The sequence below is a fragment of the Cydia strobilella genome, chromosome 3 (genome assembly GCF_947568885.1).
Source record: "Cydia strobilella chromosome 3, ilCydStro3.1, whole genome shotgun sequence".
NCBI lineage: Eukaryota > Metazoa > Arthropoda > Insecta > Lepidoptera > Tortricidae > Cydia > Cydia strobilella.
This window is the reverse complement of record NC_086043.1, coordinates 2,755,374-2,778,633: the sequence shown is the minus strand read 5'-3', so window position 1 is coordinate 2,778,633 and position 23,260 is coordinate 2,755,374. Positions and strand designations below refer to the sequence as shown.

The following is a 23,260-nucleotide window of genomic DNA, read 5'->3' as shown; positions in this document are numbered from 1 at the left end:
CAGGCGCAAATTTCGTCAGTCATCGCCTCCCGGGCGAAAACTCGTATAGCGGTTAACACAGCGATACAATCGGCTGACGATTATGTTTATTCACAATAGCAACTAAACTATCATCTGACAAATTATTTTTTTATAGACTTTATTTGATGCCATTCCTCAACCCACCAACAGAGCGGCAGCTGACGTTCACGAGGGTTCATCATACATAGCCGTTAACCACTATACGAGTTTTCGCCCGGGAGGCGATTGGTCATGGAAATCTGTTCCTGGCCCGCGGTCTATTATTATAGACGTGCCAAATTTATACTGCAATGTGTAGCTTAACGGCCATATTCGTTATTATTATTAACGCCTTTAAATTTATTATCAATCATAATGTTGTAAGTACAACACAAGCCAACATCTTGCACGTTTATAACGGATTCTTATGTAGCGTGCACAGGGCCGGAGCCAACACGTAAAGGTCACTTCGACAACTTAATGCAGGGTGCATTGACGAGGATGTGTTTGTGCGTCACAATAATTTTGCCGAATGTTTTAGTACCATATACTCTTACAATTATCTATTATAAAATATGCTTATTTGAGAAATCAGCAAAGTCGGAAACGCTTACCCTCTAACAATATCGGTTACCTATATTTCTTACAAACTGTATAAAAAATGAGTCCAGAAACCCATGCTGCAATTTGGCCATTAAAACAACATTTGTTATATGTAACAGATATCAGAATCAGACCTTACTATGCATAAAAATATTATAAAAGCTTGTCGTTTTCCGCTTACCTACACTATTATTGCTAAAGCCTTCAGTACACCTAAAGGCGGTTGCGGCGCGGGGCAGTCGGGGTGTGATTTTGTCAAACGACAGAACATTATGCAGTGCTTATGTATTTTTATCAACTGAAGCTTCCAGAAATACGAAATTTTCCACGTGAAACTTCTCCAAAAAATGTTCTTCGAATAAAACGGAAACTTTATTAAATTCTTACTTTAGTAGAGTTCGGGTAAATTTAAATATACGAAACTTTTCCGTACTTTTTCATACATTAAATAATACCCTCTTTATACTTAACACAGTGAGTAAGTGCACCGTATGGATTCGAGAAATCGCAAATCGATATGGCGAACAAAATGCAAGTCAAAGAGCTATATCATTCAGGAGTCAACAATTTTACTTCAACTCACGCTTCACGCTGACGATTGAAGAGTCCAAGGAAAAAAGTGGGTTCGTTTAATTATAAATTTATAACAAAGGGTATAAAATCATTAAAAATAGTTAACACTCCCCATTGGACTCGTCAAGTATATACCAGTTCAGTTGACTGTTACCAGTTAAGCCAAACCCGAGGGCATAGGACATTGGTTATTTTGTGTGGAAGTATTCATACAAAAGAGCCATTTTCAATGCTTTCAAGTATATACCTATGTCAAGGGCCCATTTCTTGGACGATATTAGTCTAATATCGTTCGATAAATGGGCCCCAGATGTTTTTGACAAGGTAACAGTTCAATAACGGTTTCATCCTTGCCTCTATAACTTTTACAATATTATGCTGGAAATATAATATAATTAATACGTAAGCATACCTACCTACATTTTAACTAATGTAAAACATACATCTGCGAAAGCTGCAAACGCAAGGATGAAGTGGTTTGTATAAAGTCAAGTGTGTTGCGTTTATCCGAACCCTGCCTTTTCCGAAGACGAACATCCTATTCCATTACCTCTCACTCTACTGGTATTCTTCTATTTGGCGAGCGTAGACCACTTAAACCTAACAAATCCTGAAAAAAAAAACATTAATTACAAACAGGAATTTAAAAAATCTGATGGTTTCGCGGTAGAAGAGAACGTATTTATTGCATTTTACGGTTGACAAGAGGACAAATGCTAATGTCAGGATGGCCCTTTCAATACAGCGAGAGTACCGGATCGTAACCTTGGTACGGTCCGAAGCCTGTTCGTTCGAGTGGAAGGTGGTTCGCCGTACGTCCGTTAAGGACGCAGCTAAATATCACATGCGCATCGTGCTGTACCGTTTAATGAATTTAATATATTTTAGAGGGGCTTACTTGGATGCTCCGTGAGAAGCGTGCAGTGCGGGAGAGAGTTCAGCAGACGCAGCCGCCCTCGCTGCCCTCCTGCTCCGAGCCCATCGGCGACTGCGTTTGCAGGTCCACAGCTGCGCCGAATTAAGGAAGACCATATCGGCAAAGTACTTTTTTAAAAGAACAAAATTCCGGCTTAGGTATACTTGCTATCACATACATATCGGACCCATGGTGCTCAAAAATATTTGAATACCTACGCACTCTAACGCCTTGACAATAGAGGACAGTCCCCATATTAAAACGCTCCGATATTTCCAATGGCAACTGGACTTGTTGATTTAACGCAACCGTCAACACGAAAATTTGACTTTTTAGACAAAGATCTCTAGAAATACCTCGTTTTCATAATTGTTAGACCGCGGTTTGAATTCTGATCCTTGTAGTGGGGTTCCTAGGCTTCAACTTGATAATGACAGGCTGAAAAGTAGTACCGTAATGCTGTTATCCCCACCAGCCCCTTAAATTTCCCTCTTACAATTTTAATACATTTGCCATCGAAAAAATCACACCTTTTGGAGCTGATAACGGCACCATTTTTCAGCCTGGCAACATCAAGTTTCTTGAAGCCTAGGAACCCCACTACAAGAATCAGAAATCAAACTGCGGTCTAATTATCGTATGCATAATACGACACAGTTTTATAGATTCTGATCTATAGGGTGGGCCAATGATAAATGCATTTTAACGAAAGACCTCAATGTCGTCAATACGAAAAGAGAATTTATCACTGGCCCACCCTATATTTTAACGGTTTTAGGTTTTTGGGAGTACGAGCCAAATAAACGTTTACGAAAATTGTGATGCCGTACTATATTTATCTTTCTTATGCAGCATTTTATTTTCAAATCCTCCCAAGAATTTATCTCCCTCGTCACTTGGAACCAGTTGTAGTCCGCATGTCGCCATAAGACGTTTACCCATCTTTCTGGTGGGCGACTCCTACCCCTCTGATCTTCCCTGGGCCTCCACTCTAGTTTTCCTTCGTTTGTCATCATTGGTAGCTATCGCAATAATAATGATCATTTAATTTTCGAGCAGTTTCAGAAAGCTTCATTTTTCATCAGCGTGAAATGAAGGTACAGATTTTTAGGTTACATTGCCAGTTTTCATTTGTTTGATACGATTATGAATCATAATCGCTTTTGTTCTTCACACTATCATAATTTATGATAGTGTGAAGAACAAAAGCATGTGTGAACCACTGTACATTCATCAAAAATTATTTGTTCCAATTATTCATTCGTAAAGATTAGATAAAGATTTCAAAGGTAATTAATACGGAACGATAAAAAAATTAAATGCTTTAAAACTATGTGACAATCACAAACTACGGGATAAGAAACGTTTATTGCAAATTTAGTGAAAGTAAAAGAAATTTGGGTTTAATGTTTTATTTAAAATATGTATATTCAGCGTGTATTATGGGTATTTACAATAAACCAGATTCGCGACAAAAACCAGTCATTGAAGTTTACACAATTCATATTCTTTACCTATATTTATTGTTAATTTTGTTGTTTATTGCTGTTCTCAGATATCGGTACTGATCTGTCATAAACCTTTTTGCCACGGCAAACAAAAGTAAAACACCTAAGACATGTGCACACCGGATGCGTAAGCGTAGCAGGCATGCGCGGGTTGTAATATACAGATCCTTGTGACAGACGGCACACCACTTGCGTGATGTGTGCGTGCACGGCTCCAACATTTAAGCCCACGCGCACACGCACGTCTACGCATACGCAGCCGGTGTGCTTGTGTGCCTTCATAAAAAGACAGTACCCAAGTGACCGGTACCACTTCTAGAATACAATAATATGAATCGACGCAATGTTGAAAATTACTGTAGACCTATAAAATAAAACAAGTCACATTGTAATAAACATGAAGATACACAGATTAATAATAATGACATTTGGATAGTATTTTTTTCACTCTCACTGTGCAAAGTCGGCTCCAAAAATGTTTAACTGTGCTATATTTTGTACAGATGTGGAAAAAAATTACAATTACATAATTAATTGTAACTATTTTTTGGAGGTTATTGAAAGTAAGTGCGGTGCCGTGACCAGGATTTTACGTTAACGACCATTTAACGTCATAACTTACCAAGTCAAATGCAATTTTGATTTGTCAAAGTGAAACATTTGGCGGTATTTTAGTTCATTTAGAGGAATCTGTTTATTAATCGATAATCTACCAATCCATTTCATTAAAAATTTTGTATATCGTTGTTAAAAAAAAAATATTTTTTTACATTTTAAAATATTTTAAATCTTTTAAAAGTAGAATTGAATGGGAGATGTTTTTATATCTTGTTTTTTTTTGTTGTTTGTTGATAAACAATTTGCAGCCAACTTGCATGTAGAAGAAAATACCGAAATTGAAGTAGTGTCTGACCGAAGTCGCGCGCAGCGGAACATACCAAATTTAATTTAGCCCCTAACTCAATTATCCAAAAGAACATTCGAAAATAAAGAATATATCTCACATAAATTATATTACAAAAAATCTGTTATAACAATGTCAAAACTACTACTAAACATACAATAGGTATTGCTCTCAAATATATGTAAACATTAAATTTTACTATTGACATCAAGCTTGGAATGACAGTTTTTAACAGTATTACAATTATTAAAAAAGTTATAAAACATTAAGAAAAGCCCAAGAGCGGTGATAATCTCACTAATTAAAAATTTTTAGATATAATTTATTAGAATCATAAGATTTTATTCTTAAGCACTAATTAAATAAATAATACTAATTACAAGGACCGCGGGACTCAGAACCTAATCTTTACTAATATAATAAATTATTTATGTCTTAACCGAACCAAACGGAGCTAAATCTCAAAAATCGCCAAAAGATCGTGTGTCTGTTATGATACTTATGACTTAAAAATGGAACGTTTATAAATTTTCTTTATCACACTTTGCTATAGTTGATATCGTAAAAGAGAGTAGAGATATTTAGCTGCCAATTGTCAGTAATAAAACAGTTTTTTACAAAAAAAGTTTTAATTGACCATACCACTGTATTAATATAAAGTTCTTTAGAAAGTGGAACCTCGGCACCGAGATGCCAGAAGTATTTTTGTACATTTTCCTCTTATTTTATCTTTATTTGTTTATTAAGTAAATGATATAGTCCCGGTCCCGCGGCGCGTGCTATATACAACACAGAGCTTCGTCCTATCATCATATCGTACCCTTAAAACGAAAACACACAAGTTCCAGTTAATATGATAATAAGTTCAAGTAGAATCGAGCCCTGAATTTAAAGCCCCGTGGTCAGAAACATACTGTATTAATGCCATGATAATTCATAATAGCCATGATAAATATAATTCGAAACTTTTATATACCTTCTTCATTATATTTCAACCAATATCTGGCGCGTTCAAAATAATATGTATCTGTGTCAAAATTACTTACTTAAAATATTTGAATTCCAATATGTTACAGTCTGGCAAACGAACTTGACAGAAAAGGCCGCGAAATTTAAAAAATATATGAGATCTCGAACCTTCGTGCTTACATTTTTTAAATTTGCTGCCTTTTCTTAACTGAGAAATTCGTTAGTCAGACTATACGTGTCACTTGATTGTTTTCGTTTTAAAAGTACGATCTTGCTATTAGCCCGAATGAGCCGTACTGCCGCATACTTGCACTTAAAAACCAAGTACCCTAACAGTCTTAGGGAACAGATTCATCCGGTAATAAGTAGAAAATTTACTTATTTCGTCACATGGTTATACGAATAAAAATACATTAAGTATTATGATAGCTGTACAACATTATCTTAACATCGAAGTAACACGCTCATGTTACATGAAGAGTCAACACAATTACACAACTAATTGGACTTTTGCCGTTATTAAGCCAAATATGGACCTAAGATGGTCGAGTATGGAGGGTCGAGTTTTTATCGTCTGTCATCGTGGCCACCACTCTTGTAAGTGCGATAGTGAGCTTGACGAGAGAGACGATAAGTGCAACCATCATACGGTACACCTTTGAATTAAAATCTGTTCCCTATTATAAAACTATGCAAAATCTTAGCGCCATTTCGAATGAGATCAACTAACTAAGATAGTTTCAGAGCATCCGCCATAGTTATTAACTATTAACGAGCCGCGCCAAAATAGACCTAAGTCCATCTAGCTTAAGGCCTTTTATACGTTATTCTCCTTATGGTTTTTCGGATCACAATTACAGCTCTAGCAAGTTAGCGTAAAATCAGAGGCCTACCGCGAAAATCGAAAATTCTTTATCTACCGCTTCACCGTTCTTGCACATTCAAACGAAAAAGGTGAATAGACGTACGAAAAAACAAAGTGGTTCGCGGTAGACCCTGACCTTAGACCTTAAAGTCATGTCCAAATTATTCCATACAGTAGCGCTAAGACATCACCTTATAGTCCACATTAAAACATCTCACCCATTCAGCATTCATCTCATACAAAACGTATGGCTCCCTCACCGGTCTTGCATTATGTACACTTGAGAACACAATAGAAACGTAAAAAAAAAACATTCAGCCAGATTTGTTAGTTGCATTGTAATTTAAAATATATAATAAGGAATTCACGCTTTTTATTATGTCCTCAAGTGAATTTTCGAGTGCTTTTGTGTCGCATTCAATGTACAGCAAAATAATTAGGCTCACAATGGTGTAGACAGCTATCAGCAACTACTCAAGTTACATTAAAACCTAGTATCACTGTGGAGACACACAAAAGCACAAGCCTTAGCCTTAGACCTGCACTAAACTCCTCTAGAACATTCAGTTTCGATCCGGGGTCGAAACTTGTGAACGTTGGACTGGCTGGAACGTTTCATTCGAAAAAAGAACGCTTCAAGGTGTTGCGTCATACCAATTTCAATTTTAATATGTAACTTCAACAAATTTAAACTTTAACCCAACGCATTACGGTCGCTATTTCAACACATCTAACCTTACAAAGCTTTTCTTCTTTTGAATTCCATTCAGCCAGTGCGGAACTGCATGTGAGTGTGAGGCTGTGAGTCTGTAAGGCTGTGAGGCTGCAAGGCTGTAAGGCTGTGAGACTGTGAGGCTGCGAGGCTGTAAGGCTGTGAGGCTAGCAGGCGCAGCCGCCGTCGGGCTCCTTGTGGTCGCCGGGCGCCTGCCGCAGGATCACCTCTTGCACTGTACATCACGAGAGATTAAGGAAAATATGGTATGGATAAGCGAGGAAGAGAAAATGTTAGGGCGAATTGGCGTTACGTTTTACGTGATTTTTTCTTTAGGTATTTTATAAGAGCGTTCAAAAAACTTCTCTCTCCTGAATGTTTGACACTGTTAAATTGTTAAAATGAGGTATGATAATATCATCAAACCAGAAATCAGTATCATTGTTTAGAAACACTCTTTGATACCCTGGTAGAATGCGTTTCCAATGAAACCCATATCTACGGTTTAAAAAAGACGAAATTCGTAAAACGGAACGCAACATTCGCCTTATTAGAGGTTTGTCTTATAAAAAATCCCAAAAACCAGACCAGCCAGAGCTCAAAAAGTTAGAAAATCTAAGAAAACGTAGAAAATAACGTTATTTAGAATATTTATTGGCCTTAATAAATTAGTGAAAAGATGCGGAACCTTTTTTAACTTATAAGGGCTGATAATCTACACAAAAGTATACCTACTATAAAAAGAATAGTAACAAAATACCTTTAGATAGTATAACACAGAAAATGTATGAAGCAAATGAGAGGAACGCCTATATACATAAAATATACTACCGTTCCTCTTAACTATATTTAAATTTGATAAAGCGCATACGATATACATAGATTATAGATAAAATGATAAATGAAATGTGTGTTAAACTTATTAAGCATCTAAATACGTTAGATTATAAAAAAATATTCAAAAAGCATTAGGGTTAATACGAACACCAAACATTTAAAATATAGATAATATTTCAAGCCATAAAAGCGTTTGAGGGAGAAAATTTTATGTATTGCTAATATGTTCCGAATGTTCCGATACTACTTTGTATAATTTAGAGAGTTTACCCAATAACTCAAAAGAATCGCATGATTGAAGTTAAACGCGCGGTTGTTTTATGCGATACGCAGCGTTGATATACAGCGTTGAACGCATGCGTCAACGGAATGTAGGAAAATGACAATGCGTTTACCGCGTAAAATAATGTAGTGTCATTAGATTGTCTGATGTAAAATGGGTGCGAGGCAAACGCATTGCGTTTATCGCATAAATAAAACAACCGCACGCTTTACAAACACATGTTGAAATTGTTTGACAAATTTATGTTGGGTTTGTATAAACAATCGCCAACACAATCCGCCGCCGATCTTCAGTAAATAAGTGTTAGCATTTCCATCGTCTTTTACCGGATATGTAAGTTTTATTATTCATCTATATCAAAACATTACCCATATAGCAATACACAAATAACTCTATAACGAGAACAATTGAATCAGCAATCGTTCCGCGATCTTTGTGCATATGGGGCATTTTCTATGAAAAGGGACCTTATTGTCGATGGCGCTGACGCCGCACAGCGTCGCGCGGCATTGTATTTATATCGGAGCATTGTTTATAATGGCGTAAGCGCCATCGACAATAAGGTCCCTTTTTATAGAAAATACCACATATTTCAGTTCTTTTGTCTACCCAAGTTATTGATTCAGCTGTTATGATAAGAGTAAATAATACTAGCATACAGAAGCGACAAGACGTAAACAATATTTAGAGATAGGTGAGCGACGCCGTGACCGAGATTTAATCCACGTCATAATCAATTTCCTTCAAAAATACAAATACGCAATCAACGATAAATTAAACGCAAACGACTCGAAGCTTTTTTAAATTAAATCTTCAATGTACAATTAAGTAAGACAAACTCGATTTTTTTGTAAATATTTTGTATGTAAACTAACATTTACACTTATAAACGACGAATAAATAACTGGTTTATTTCGCTCCCCAAACTAACAACCTCATATCTTGCCACTCGATAAATAGACAAATTAACATAATATTTAACTCGACAAACAATTGTCTTAACCTTAAAGTAAAAAAACTCGCATATACACCAAACAAATTCCGGTTCTAAAGCAAATGTTTTAGCAGAAATATTAAAGGGTTAAAAGTATATCGCGTTTCATCTACAATTATAGTTGGTCAAACCAAATTATCAGTAAATAAGAACAAACAAAAAAACTATACTCATCCTTTTCTTTTGGGTGCTAGTACTAGAGTAAGACAAAGATAGTATGATTATCTCTGTCTATGTTTGTAATGAGAGAGTCCTTTGACAAACTATCTCGCTCACCGCGTCTACCCTATGGTAGGATATCGCCAGAACAAATACCGTACCTGTTTGAGTCAAGATATCGCCAACACTACTCTCTTCCGTGCACTAGTATTGTTACGTACAAGTGATACATACAAGCGACATAGATTAGTATTAGTAACGTTACTTACAACGGTGTTAGACGGTAACCATCACCAACACAGGCACTTCGCGGTGTGTGAAATTAGCTACAGAACGTCATCAACGTCAGCTGTCAGTTTGACAGCTGTCATCCTAATGAAAAGCCCAGAAAAGGCGTCAACATTATCCGGCAAATTAACCAATTTAAAAGTGGGTACGTAAGTTTGATAAACCGGTTTAATAGTTAATTGAATATTGTAAATGAATGATTCTAAATGATTGTTTTAAATCATAAACTTTTAATAACATTCGATGTTTTAGAAACACTATCAACACGAAGTTATTAACTTATTCAAACAAAAATCATTGCTGTGTTACTATAGACAACTCTAATTTTGTAGAATATGTGAATCAGTCATCTTAAGCGACTAATAAAATTTAAATACAAAATTTGATATGAGGGTACGACTGTCTAAGACCATTTCAAACTTCTGGGGCTAATTGCACATCATAAAACGTTCATGGTAAAATAAAATGACGTCACATTTGTTCTTGCTTGTCACTCCAAACTCCGGCTAGCGTGTTAAACATAAATATGTGTTCTAGCCGACACGCGTTAATATGTATACATACGTAGACCGTACATAATGGTGGTAAAACTCTGTGCGAAACGAGCGTGGATAATATGGTTTTGTTAGGATCTTAGGGTAAAACTCTTTGCCTATTAAGACAGTGATTTTGACAGATGGCAACTAGTAAGAACCAGAACTACAACCAGTCTTAAATTAGTCACATCCTAGCGACTTTTTTTACTTTATATTTTACTAAAAACTTACCTTTAACTGAAAAATATTGAAACCTATTACTAGTAGTTTAATTTAATAATAACAAATACGATTTTAATCGTTTCTTAAGAAATTTAACTGTCATAATCACATTCTTATAAAGTAAAGAGAAATATATATCAGATAATTTTCAATGCCATCGATAAATATCGCGAGAATTGATGGTGTCAAAATATCTCATGAGATATAATAATCACAATTGTGTCAGAGTGCAGTTATAATATACTGTTCAAGTCAAGCTGTATTTGTGTACTCTCTTTAGAATTATCTTCATCCTCATTCTATAAATCCCCATTACAAAGATAATTTATAGCTTATAGTATATTCTTTTAGGTTTTAATAAATGGAAAACGAGCCACGTGTTTTTTTTTTCACTATATAATTATGAGGCAAACGATTGCAACACCAGAGTAGGCAAAACCGAGATGTACCTATTTGACTGCCTTATACTTTAGGTTCTAGGAAGCTAGGTTAAAATTTTATGATATCTATTTGTTCGCCCTCAAACTATCACAATTTTTTCCCATAACTTGAACAAACTGTCATAACTCTGTGCCCTCTGGCACCGCAATTAATCCCAATGTCCCAAAATGGTGTTTCATGAATGTATGTGTAATCAACAACATTATATGTTGCAAAAGGATACTGTCTTCAGGAGGCTTGCTCTCAGCGGAGTCCATGCCGGGCAGAGCGGCCGCTACTCGCCGGAATAACTGGAAATATTCAATAAAGCAATTAAACAGCTTATTATTAAAACTAAGGAAACCTCTGTTAAATTATGCCTCTTTGTAAAAACATCATCAAAATATTTTTTTATTCGACAGACGTTTAATCTCTAGTAGTCTAGTAATCTCGCTGGTAAAACACAATACAGTTAAATAAAAAAGCCATTTGGCATCTGGTTGGATAGTTTATAATATATTAATAAATAATACTTGTTTATTATTGCTGGTGCCTTTTCTTATGTCTCAATAATACCTATGTCAATTAAAATATCGTCAGGTGACATCCAAAACTCACTTATTACTATCACAACTTCAGAACCATATTGAACTGTATGGTATTATCAAAACAAGGTTGATTTTTGTTTAATATTTTTTTGAAATTAGTGAGTTTTGGTTTTTATCTGACGACATGTACCCAATTTTGTATTATAACATTTACCAATAAACATGCAGAGCACTTAAATGCCCATTGCCTACGTTTAGTCGTTTTCTAAAAAAAAATTGATAAATCTAATTTGTGGTTGGTGCTCTATGAACATCATATTCAGGTGTTTCGACTTGCGACCCCCGTCCTCGGTAGACACCTGATGTTTGTCCAACAAGTCGGTCTTGTCGACCAACATGATGACCTTTGACATTTTTGTCTAGTATCTAATATCTCACCTGTTTCACGTTATATCCCGCCTTAGCGCTGGTCTCTATAAACATCACATTAAGCTTCTTCGCCTTGCGATCTCCATCCTCGGTAGAAACCTGCCGTTTGTCCGACAAGTCGGTCTTGTCGACCAACATGATGACCTTTAACAGTGTTGTCTTGTATCTGATATCTCACCTGTTTCACGTTATATCCCACCTTAGCGCTGATCTCTATAAACATCACATTAAGCTCCTTCGCCTTGCGATCCCCATCCTCGGTAGATACCTGTCTCTTGTCCGACAAGTCGGTCTTGTCGACCAACATGATGACCTTTGACATTTTTGTCTAGTATCTAATATCTCACCTGTTTCACGTTATATCCCGCCTTAGCAGAAGTCTCTATAAACATCACATTAAGCTCCTTCGCCTTGCGATCCCCATCCTCGGTAGAAACCTGTCTCTTGTCCGATAAGTCGGTCTTGTTGCCGACCAACATGATGATGACGTCAGAGCCGCGCTCGGTGCGGACGTCGTCGATCCATTTAGAGGTTTGGTGGAATGAGTTTGCGTCTGCGAAAATATAAACGGATTTAGTGAGTTGGTGTTCAAAATTAAGTCTATTGGACACTCAAAGATAATACCTACTTTGTAACTGTTGACATAACTTTAGATTACCGTAACTATTTAATTATTGCTACTATAGTAAACATTATTTATTCGTCGTTTTTATTATTCGTGTGATATCGGTCATAAAATAATTCAAGGGGAGGTTGCGTCCACTGCACGTTGATTAAAAATTTTTAAGTAAAAAAATAGGAAAGATTTTGAAGGAATCCTACTAGAAAATCGATAAACGCCCAAGGTATTTATGTTGAGCTAATAAAAAACTGTATCTATTAATGATTGACACGCAGTAAACAATAATTTATATTTCTATATTTATTTATGTAATACCTACTGCAAAATCGACATTGAAATGAGATCCTCAGGAGATACAAAAGCCGACGAAAGTATAACCACTTTTTTAAAACGAGATAAAATTTCACTAATCAATTGCAGTAAAATAATATATTTAAATAATAAAATAATACCTTAGCTTAAGTATATCGTAAGAACTGTTATGTGGCTTACATGCAATCAGTTTATCGGCTTATCTTAACGATATAAAAGTATTAACGAACTTGTTCGGGTCTGTGGTAAACAAACGTAATACATATTCGCGTAATACGCAGTAACAATTATGATAATTTTATGCTACTGACCTCATAACACAGAATAGATATCCTATTAAAGTACAGATCCATAGTCTTTCAAAACCAATGTTACACAAAGAATACCCCAAATAATATATATATAGTTTTTTACTTATATTTGTTTTGCATGCGGTGTTTACCTGTTAGTGTTTGTGACACCATATACACACATACATACATAGCTTATAATTTTTTAATGTATCGATGTCAACAATTGTTGGTGAAACTTAAATAAATAAATAATGCTATTTTCTCTTTGTAGCATAAGAGCTTATATAGACAGTGCGAGTTTCATTGCTTTGATCGGTAGGCTAAATTGGATGTACAGTCTGGCAAAAAAAAATAGAAATTAAAAAGTGGCAACACTGTAGTGTCGTCCCGTTTTTTCTTAGATTGATTTGAAAGGGACGACACTACATTGTTGCCACTTTTTAATTTCTACTTTTTTTTGCCAGACTGTAACCTCAATAGTACGCAATGCAACTAAAATTGCATGCGGATTCGCGCGCCATCTAAATTAGCCCTAACACTTACAACTTACGATGAAAATTTAATGAAAATCTTGTCGGGTTTACTATAGTCAAAGTGACCTGGAAAAGGTTGATCACGCTACTTAGTAAAGGTTACAACCGATCGAATGTTCATACTTTATATAAAGTTATTGCTACAGGCATACAGGTAAAGTTTAGGGTCTCCCCACATATATCAACACGGAATCGGAAAAAGCCGATAGAAGAAAGGCTGATGTTTATGTCTGCGCAATAAGAGCGAAAAAGACGCCGTCGCATCGGATCCGAAGGCGTTGGCCGAGCCGTGTCAAGTCGAATATAAAAACCGGCCAAGTGCGAGTCGGACTCGCCCACCGAGGGTTCCGTACTTTTTAGTATTTGTTGTTATAGCGGCAATAGAAATACATCATCTGTGAAAATTTCAACTGTCTAGCTATCACGGTTCACGAGATACAGCTTGGTGACAAACAGACAGACGGACACATGGACAGACGAACAGACGGACAGCGGAGTCTTAGTAATAGGGTCCCGTTTTTACCCTTTGGGTACGGAACCCTAAAAACTACATTTTTGGGTTAGCCCCCTCATTATGTCAACTCAACTGCATCAGAACTACACTCGAACTGCCATTTTGCGGCTAGGTTGCAGTTCAAGTGCTGTCTGTCTGTACCGTCCCTTAAAGCAATAGAAGGCATGATTAATCTTTGAGTTAACATATTTTCGAGCTCCTTGACCGCTCATATGTAATTGCAAGCACACTGCACACATAAACCAACAACACTTCATTTGATCAATACCCGTAAGGTTTATTGAGACATTGGCCCGCCGAAGGCCGGGTGTGGACAAATATTTGCCGAACACAACCAATATTGGACTCAAACGTCCCAATTAGTTTAGATTACCTAGGCTGAGGTCAGGATAGGTCGTCTGGAGTGTGGATTTCAGATGTTAATGCTAGTTTTAGGTAAGATAAAAGTGTATTAATGTATTAAGTTTATTTGTATAAAATAGGAAGCTATAATGTTAGTTATTTTTATAAGGTTAAAAGTAATCAAGTAATCGCAAGTAATCGCGCAAAAAAAGAAAGGCAAAGACATACGGCAAATAACTGGTGTAATCGACGCATTATCATTTGCGCAAAAATTAAAATGGAAATGGTGTGGCCATACAGCACGTATGCATAGGGACAGATGGGCAAAAATAACCACCCTATGGCGGGGCCCTTCGGGGACAAGAAACAAAGGGAAACCTAAAGAAAAATGGCTCGACGAAATCGTGGCTACAGCCGGTCAAGACTAGTCACAGAAGGCCAAGGACAGGAAAAACTGGCTTAATCTGGAGGAGGCCTTCACCCGTAGAGGGGTCTCTACACAATAGAAATATAACTTATTTTTTACTTTTATAAACATATTTTAATTTTTTTATGTAGAGAATTAATAGGCCTTTTTTTTATTTAATCGCACAACAATTTATGTTATGCCTTACTATAAAAACACAAACAAAAGTTGCGTGTACAAAAAATTTCCAGCAGTAAATAAGTGCCTAAACTTAAGAGTTGGCAAAAAGTCGGTCGTTGAAGTCCTCATCTTTTGGACTCAAGTAAAACAAAACTGACAATGACAATTTGCCGTGCATTGCTGGCCAACATGTCAATATACATTATGTAAGTAAGTTCAATACGGGCGAATCTTTTAAACGGTGGTTAGCATAGAGAAGATATATATATTTATATTGAGATAAATTTTGGTTAAAAATACCATATAGTATTTAACATACAAAATAATTCGGCCCGCAATGTAAAGCAACACAAAAGTTACTCGTATCTCGTAATGTCATGTTGTCTCGTTATGTTTGCAGTACAGTCGAAGGCAATAATATCGATCAAGACAAATGGCTCAAAAATATGTGAACACGACTTTATTGTCTAAGGTATTCTTATACCTTAGACAATAAAGTAAAAAACACATATTTTTGAAACGTTGGGAATGTATATATATTTATGCCCTTGACTGTACTTTGTTCTCGGTAAATAAATAAAAAATTACGGGGTCCTAATTAAATGTGACTTAAAAAAACTTCTTAATGATTGTCTGGTTTAATTTATCTAGGCGGGAATGTGCAGAAAATTGTTAGTGTCAGGTGTAAATTTTCAGAGTAGTAAAATAAGCGCCAGTTATGTTAAAATCAATTGTGGGTAATTCTGAGTAGATAATGTATAATAGCAGGTTAATTTTGCAACAATATTATAACAGTATATAATAATGTTAGCCAGATTGAGCTGAATTCAGTCCGTTGCCCAACCTTCGACAGCGGAGGCCGTCGGCACAGTTTCAGAAGTCATGCAATACCTGAAATCGCTTCCTAGTCGTTTCATTAAGGGGCCCACTGACTATCAGTCCGCCGGACGATTTTGGCCTGTCAGTTAAAACAAAAATTTGACAGTTCCGAACAATTGACAGGCCGATATCGTCCGGCGGACTGATAGTCAGTGGGCGCCTTTATGCTAGAACATTATATCGTCAAGTAACAAGCAAAACTCACTAATTACTGAAAAACAATTAAACAAAAGTCAACCTTATTCGGATAATAATACGGTTCACTACGGCTATGAACTTGTGGTGGTACTTAGTGACAAATTGTATTGTTACTGGCTACACTTAACGATTACACCCTGTATGTGTAATACCGTTTTATCATTTTGTGCATATTTTTGTCAGCTGGAGCATGTATGAAATTGCGATTTTTTTTACAAAAGATGCTATTGTCACTGCTGCAATATTGTGGAGTCGTTAAAATGTTCCGAAGAAAGAAATCCTCAGGAACTCTGCAATAAACGTAAATCTTTGAGTGTCTATGGACTCTTTACAATCCTTTCGAAGTCAGTAAAGTTAGTAGGTATAGGTGCAATCCACTTAGTGGTATGTATTTTATCAAGTAGCGCTAGTTGAATCTCTTTCCTCGATATTTTTTAATACCACCTCGGGGGCAAACAAGCCTACGGCCAGCCTGATGGTAAGCGATCACCTTAGTCTATAGGCGCCTGCAACACCAGGGTTGTTGTCGACCCTTTTAAAGATTACTTCTTTTTTGAATCCCATACTGTATCCCCTCAAGAAAACTTCGACAGGGAGCTCATTCCACAGCCGGAGCGTCCGCGAGAGGAAATTGAAAAAGAGACGCAGCGCAATGCTGAGCAAGCGTTAAATGGAATTTTGTCATTAGCTTTTTACGATGAGCCACTGTTCTTAATACTATCGATGACGCAAAACCGCAAACAAATAAGTTTTACAATATTCCCCAAACATTGTTTTTATTGCAAAAAACATTATTCCGCGAACTTTCACTTGAGAGAAACACAAAAGTTGCGTAAACATTTAGGTCGTGGGTTCCAAAGCTTAGCGACTTACTCCAAAACTTTCCTTGCAAAACTGGCTTTTTATGTAAAGGTTTTTTAACGTTAATTTTTTCTTTAGTACTGAAACCCTGTAGGAATGAAATTTGTATTTACCGAGGTCACTTAACCGGCAGGCTACTTAAGAAACAACTCCATCTTCGGTCTCATCAAAAACATTTTTTTTTTTCATAAGCCATAAATTGTTGTTGATGTTATGCAATGCAAAGAGAATCAATACAATTTTACCCAGTAGGTGTAGCATTAGCATTTTTATGACAACGCTAGACGTGGCCTGTGTACCTACTTTTGGTTTTTTGGTAAGACCATGTGGGCAAGATAGTTTATTTTGCTCGGGTTAAGAACGTATGAGAATTCCTTAAGTGTCTCTCTTGCACCAATGTTTCTCTTACCCCATCTAACCTTTCTACATTTATTAAATTGTTAAACGGGACTTAATCGCGTATTTAAGTTTTACCTCCGACGTTTCGAGGACAAAATATATTTACACGCCTCTAAAATACTGACTATAAATAAATTTAAATAAAATAAATAAATTTTATAGAACATTCTTACACAAATTGACTAAGTCCCACGGTAAGCTCAAGGAGGCTTGTGTTATGGGTACTCAGACAACGATATATATATAGGTATAATATATTAATACTTAAATACATAGAAAACACCCATGACTCAGGAACAAATATCTGTGTGCTGTGCTGTGTGTACTATAAGGTCGTGGTAGCAAGCTTGGTACCCTTTACCGTCCATCCAGAAAACTAATACAGTTCCCAACATTGAACAAGTCAGACGTCCTACATAATTCTCGAGCTCTATGTCCCCCAGAGTCCCCGAGCTCCTTGCTGTCCATCAAATATTCACACCGACCGACCTATATCACCGCAAAGTCTTTTATTCGCGTGGAAACTATGGCGGATGACATCTTTTAAAGGTAGGAAGATGCTATAAATTGTATCGGAATGTTTTAGGGAATCGATAGCGCGATGCGTCAACGAAAAGTATGAAAAATTACAATGCGTTTTCCGCGTAAAACAATATAGTTTTATTAGATTATCTACTTAGCGTAAAATGTCATTTTTCCTACATTCCTTTTGATCGTATGCGTTCTACCAAAGATAGATATAACTCCGTAATAGATGGAAAAAACGTTTCCGTTTCCGTAGTCTAAGGAAAAAACGTGCCTCGAAAATCACGAAAATTTTATTCTCGATCTGATGGCGCTACTACCTTTGGCCTACTCTCGTATGGAGGGCGTTGACGGTTTCGTATGTTAGAGAACATGGGTCAAAATCATATAAAAATAATTAATGCAAATAAAAAAATCATTTGTCCCTATTTAAATACATTTTATCGTATTTTAATAAATCTTCATTTTTAGTTTTAAAGTGTGTCGATAGATGGCTGTGAATTTACTGTGGTTACAAAATTTACTATGACAGTACCGCTCTATCTTATTATATCCTCTTTGGTTCTACGCTGCGTTTATCGCATACCTAAAACAACTGCGCGCTTAAATATTGTTTTGCGATTGTGATCGATACTATTTAATACCGCGTCTATAGTTTTGCAGTCTTAGATATATCAGCTAGAATGTTTTGGGGATAAATATTGTTTTCCGACATATTATTTTACCTAAGATAGAGGGGCTTGGAGAGCACTGGTGAAGAGTGTCCACCACACTCGTCACGTCCCTCATCCATAAGGATACCACAAGGGAGAAGAATGTTCGTAAAAAAAATCGGTCGTGTATTTTTATTCCTAAAACTTTCTCTCCCCTCCCTTTCAATCTCGCTAGGCTCTAAGGGGGTGCTACCCACTGTTTAGGAAGTAAATTTTAGCGAAAGATCTAATAAGGGCCTTGTCAAGTTTGCAACTGACCGACCATACAAATCCCACAACATTTGACCCTTGTCCGGTTCTTATTAAAAGTGAATCGAATGTCACGAACAAAATTTATTCAAGTCAAAATTAAATACATGTGAGGGCCTTATGTATTATGGCTGATAAAAAGCTTTAGAGCTTGACCAGACCCAGGCCTCCAGTGCTTAGGACTGGGATAAAGACAGCGTTTTCTGCATTCTTTCGTTCGTATCGTATATGACATCTAATTTAGTAAAAAAAAATACAGTGGTATTTCTAACACAAACTAACATAACATAACACAAATCAAAATCCCTACTAATATTATAAAAATAAAAGCAAAATTTAAATCTCTGTCTGTTACCTCTTCACGCTTAAACCGCTTGAACTTTTGAGGTCCGGGAAAGGACATCAGGGTAGTTTTATCAAAGATCATCATCATCATTTTACGCAGACGTAGTCGCGGTCAGAAGGTAGTATTTTAATAAAATAATTTGAATTGTTTCCTACTTATAGCTTTAGTGGGATTTTATGGTTCATATGATTCTTTGATTTCATTAATCATTATGTATTTTTTGTTTATAGAAATTAGTATGACTTATCAATTTTATCATATGACATCAATTTTATAAATTAATCTTTCAATCAATTTCAATGATACCTACTACAATGTTTTATGAAATTTTTAATTTTCTGAAATAAAGATTTTATTTTTTATCTGTAAAAGAGAACTGATGCAATAAATACTTTTTATTTAAAATAATTATAACCAAAAATAATTAGTCAACATGCATGAGCAGTCCCCTACAAACTTTTCTTCTGTAGATTTGCAGGTATAGTTTATTTGTGACGTTTTCAACCAAAAGGTACCACATTGTCGCTTGATGATAAGGTTGATTTCTAATTGAAGCTGTATGGAAATAGCGCGTTACTGACAAGCGACAATAAGTACCCTTTTGGTTGAAAATGGCACATTTTTTGTCACAACGGATGTGAAAAATGCTCAGTAAACAAATCTTGACTGTGAAACGTTGATATTTCAACGTTCATATAGGTAATATACGATATAAAATGCGAACGTACGGCACAGCTCATGGAATGCCCCGTTTTATGAAATAATAAATACTCACTTGTTATATCATAGACCACCACAGCAACAGTGGAGTCCCGGATGTAAGAAGGGATGAGTGAGCGGAAACGCTCCTGACCCGCCGTGTCCCACAGTTGTAGTCGCACCGTGCGGTCTTCTAAATACATGGTCTTCGAGAGGAAATCAATACCGATTGTTGCCTGCACAAGATTAATTAAAATTAAACTTTTTATTTAAGTTGAAGCAGTAGGCTTAGCATGAGTGTGCCACAACAGTATCTTGTACACAAGATATAGTCTGTAATACAGTTAGAAATACCAAAGATAGATATAACTCCGTAATAGATGGATACAGTCTAAGGAAAAAACGTGCCACTAAAATCACGAAAATTTGATTCTCGATCAGATGTCGCTACTACCTTTGGCCTACTCTCATATAGAGGGCGTTGACGGTTTCGTTTGTTATTTAACAATTTTAACACATATCAGTGAAAGAACATGGGTCAAAATAATAAAAATAATTAATGCAAATTAAAAAAATCATTTATCCATATTAAAATACATTTTATCGTATTTTTATAAATCTTTATTTTTAGTTATAAAGTGTGTCGATAGATGGCAGTGAATTTTTTTTTTATACCACATCGGTGGCAAACAAGCATACGGCCCGCCTGATGGTAAGCAGTTACCGTAGCCTATGGATGCCTGCAACACCGGAGATATTACACGCGCGTTGCCGACCCTAACACTCCTCTCCCTCGTTGAATTTACTGTGGTTACAAAATTTACTATGACAGTACCGCTCTATAATATTATATCCTCTTTGGAAACACACAGGTACATACTGCTCTAGCACACTCATGCTCAGCCTACACTGGTATCATAAAAACATTTTACATAGATTCAGTTGTAAAGTACAATAATTAGATCCATTTACTAACTCAAACAAGTAACAAATAGATGGGCTCAAAGTCTTTGAGTAGTTCGTAATGTCATTGAAGTAACATGAAAGTGATGAGTGAATTTAGATAAATTAGCATTAAATGCATAGGTAAAGTAGACAACACATTTTTTTTTCTTTAGTTGGATTTGTGTGTATCTTGTCTGATCATTCTTAATTAACAAACATAATATAAACTAAATTTTATATTAAAGGAAAAAGTTACACTTCCGGCAGGATTTGAACCCGCAACCTCCGCAATCCGTGCATTGCTCTTAACCAAAACCATTCCATTCCATTTTTTCCTTTAATATAAAATTTGGAGTATCGCTCGCAGACGTATCTGCATGTTAAAAAATTGATAATATAAACTAATCAAAGTATAAAAGATGTTAAACATTATCATATTATGAATAAGTTAATTATTGTTATGATAAAATACTGTTCCACCTCAGGGATGGCCAGGGGGCGCCATAAGCCTTCGGAAATTGTTGTATACTTGGAAATTTCAACCCATGCCACCGAGCCCGGATGGCTGAGTGGTTCAGGCATGTGTCACATAAACGGAGGATGCTGGTTCAATTCCAGCCCCGGGCACTGGAGGCCTTGGTATTTTTTTCCCTTGTATATAATATTTATTTCGTTTATAGTTTAAATAGTAGTGTGACTACTTGTAAAAAACACAAATTAAAATATTTTCGAAAATAATTTAATTTGTTCTTATAGTATGATAAAGTCTGATATAATATAATACCAGCATACCACATTAAGTATTGTATCAATTGTATCATAATGTTATTTTAATGGATCTATCTAGTCTATTAAAATCAAGATAGCATTGTGTTTTACATCCTATAACCACTCTATTGTATCCAATCATTTTTTGCCAAGTACAAGCTTCATTAACTGATTCTGCCAATTACATTAAAGATTGGGGTCATACATCCTAAAGCAATTCAAAGCTAACAGTACTCTAATGAGAATAGCATTTTAATAACAACAAATGGGTGACTCACCTGATAAGTGTTGTCAAAGCTATCATACATGAATCTAGTGATGAGCGACGTCTTCCCCACTGAAACACATCAAGATCTCATGAGCACGGAGGCCGGGACACGGGCGGTCGGTAACGGTCGCGTGAGAACAGCCCAGCCCTCGACAATGTACACTATTCGTTCGGAGCGTAACCTACATCCTAGTACCGTACTAAACGTACCTACACTACCCCTCTACTCATCACCATCACGACCGACACCGAGCACCCGTAAAACCCCAACCAAATATAGGTCACCAATTCGATCAAGTCTACACTTACGTGTCGTAAATTCAAAAACTAACTATTAAAAATGTACGAGCCATTATTTCGATCCCGACTTACCGCTCTGTTCGCCCAGGAACACGAGCTTGAACTTGCGTAAAGGATTACCGAATTCACCCGACGCGGACATCGTGATTTGTGTAAATTAGTTCGCTAAACTATTAATTTCACAGTATTTCTTATCACAGAAAACTACATGAACAGTGACAGCTCGAGCCACTCCTCGCACACGAGCGCAGCGCCGCCACGTTACCCGGCGGACTGACGGCGCGACACACAAGCCAACTCAGCAAAAATTGTATAAATTGATTTTTAATGTATTTTTCGAATTAAAACCGGTTCTTATTTATTTGAGCGTAAAAAACTTCTAATTATGATTCCTTTTCCTTAATTTGGCTCTTATTTGTATATAATTTAATAATAATTGAAATGTAAGTTAAGTTTCTGAACGGTCGTTTCGGAACTTTGCGAGTGCATTCACATAGACGCGGTTAACGTCAATTAAATGACGAATTAGAAATTTGAAAAGGAGGCAACCAAATTTGCACTTTATTACAATACGATTAAGTTAATTTTTATAATATAGGTATTTATATATTATTCAAGTTTTCTTCTATTCTTTTTGAAAATTATAATAGAGTACACTCATGCACGAAAGAAGTATTTTTGGGGTCAGATTTCAAGGTACAGTTAGCCCACATACCGTGATGTAACCTGATCATTATAATGGTTACGAAGCAAAGAATGAACACTGATGACTCACTATCGCGATTACCCTTCTTTGTGACCCTTGTGTGGTACCACTGGTACCTACACGGGACGGATGAGCAAACAATATTTTATTCAATTTTAGTTTAAAATATGACCTTTAGAGAGCATAAAAAGAGTTCAAGCTTTCTTAAAGACGATTGAAGTCGTTATTTTTTTATGAAGCGAAAGTAGTAAAATAAATATGGTTAATGGTGTGCACTGTCGACAGAAATTATGGAAATGAAATTCGAGAGTGCCGTCATCGAGTTCTAAATAACGTAATAACTTAGATTTTTAGGTCCTTACTTAATATGAATCTCGTAGACTATGTTGTCATTAGCAAAAGACACTCCCTGCCGCTTGTAGCGGCCCGGATTAAA

The 23,260-nt window shown here is 36.1% G+C and overlaps 2 protein-coding genes across 3 annotated transcripts in view; one reads left to right on the top strand and one right to left on the bottom strand.

The window, feature by feature from the left end:
- Window positions 1–23,260, top strand: part of LOC134755662 (beta-arrestin-1) — a 298,399-nt gene that overhangs the window by 137,347 nt on the left and 137,792 nt on the right. The gene's annotated exons all lie outside the window — the stretch shown is intronic.
- LOC134755683 (ras-related protein Rab6) lies at window positions 1,607–22,399 on the bottom strand. Of its 2 annotated transcripts, XM_063692228.1 has the most exons (7): window positions 22,191–22,399; window positions 21,829–21,887; window positions 19,914–20,073; window positions 12,114–12,319; window positions 11,034–11,100; window positions 2,075–2,184; window positions 1,607–1,786 (listed from the first exon to the last, which is right to left on the bottom strand). In XM_063692228.1, the coding sequence occupies exons 1-6, from the start codon at window positions 22,258–22,260 to the stop codon at window positions 2,114–2,116; spliced, it is 633 nt and encodes a 210-aa protein (XP_063548298.1). In that variant the 5' UTR covers window positions 22,261–22,399; the 3' UTR covers window positions 1,607–1,786; window positions 2,075–2,113. The 2 variants fall into 2 exon arrangements, with proteins under 2 accessions (XP_063548298.1, XP_063548299.1); XM_063692229.1 differs by lacking the exons at window positions 1,607–1,786; window positions 2,075–2,184 and adding an exon at window positions 3,489–7,285 and having other exon boundaries at window positions 22,191–22,398.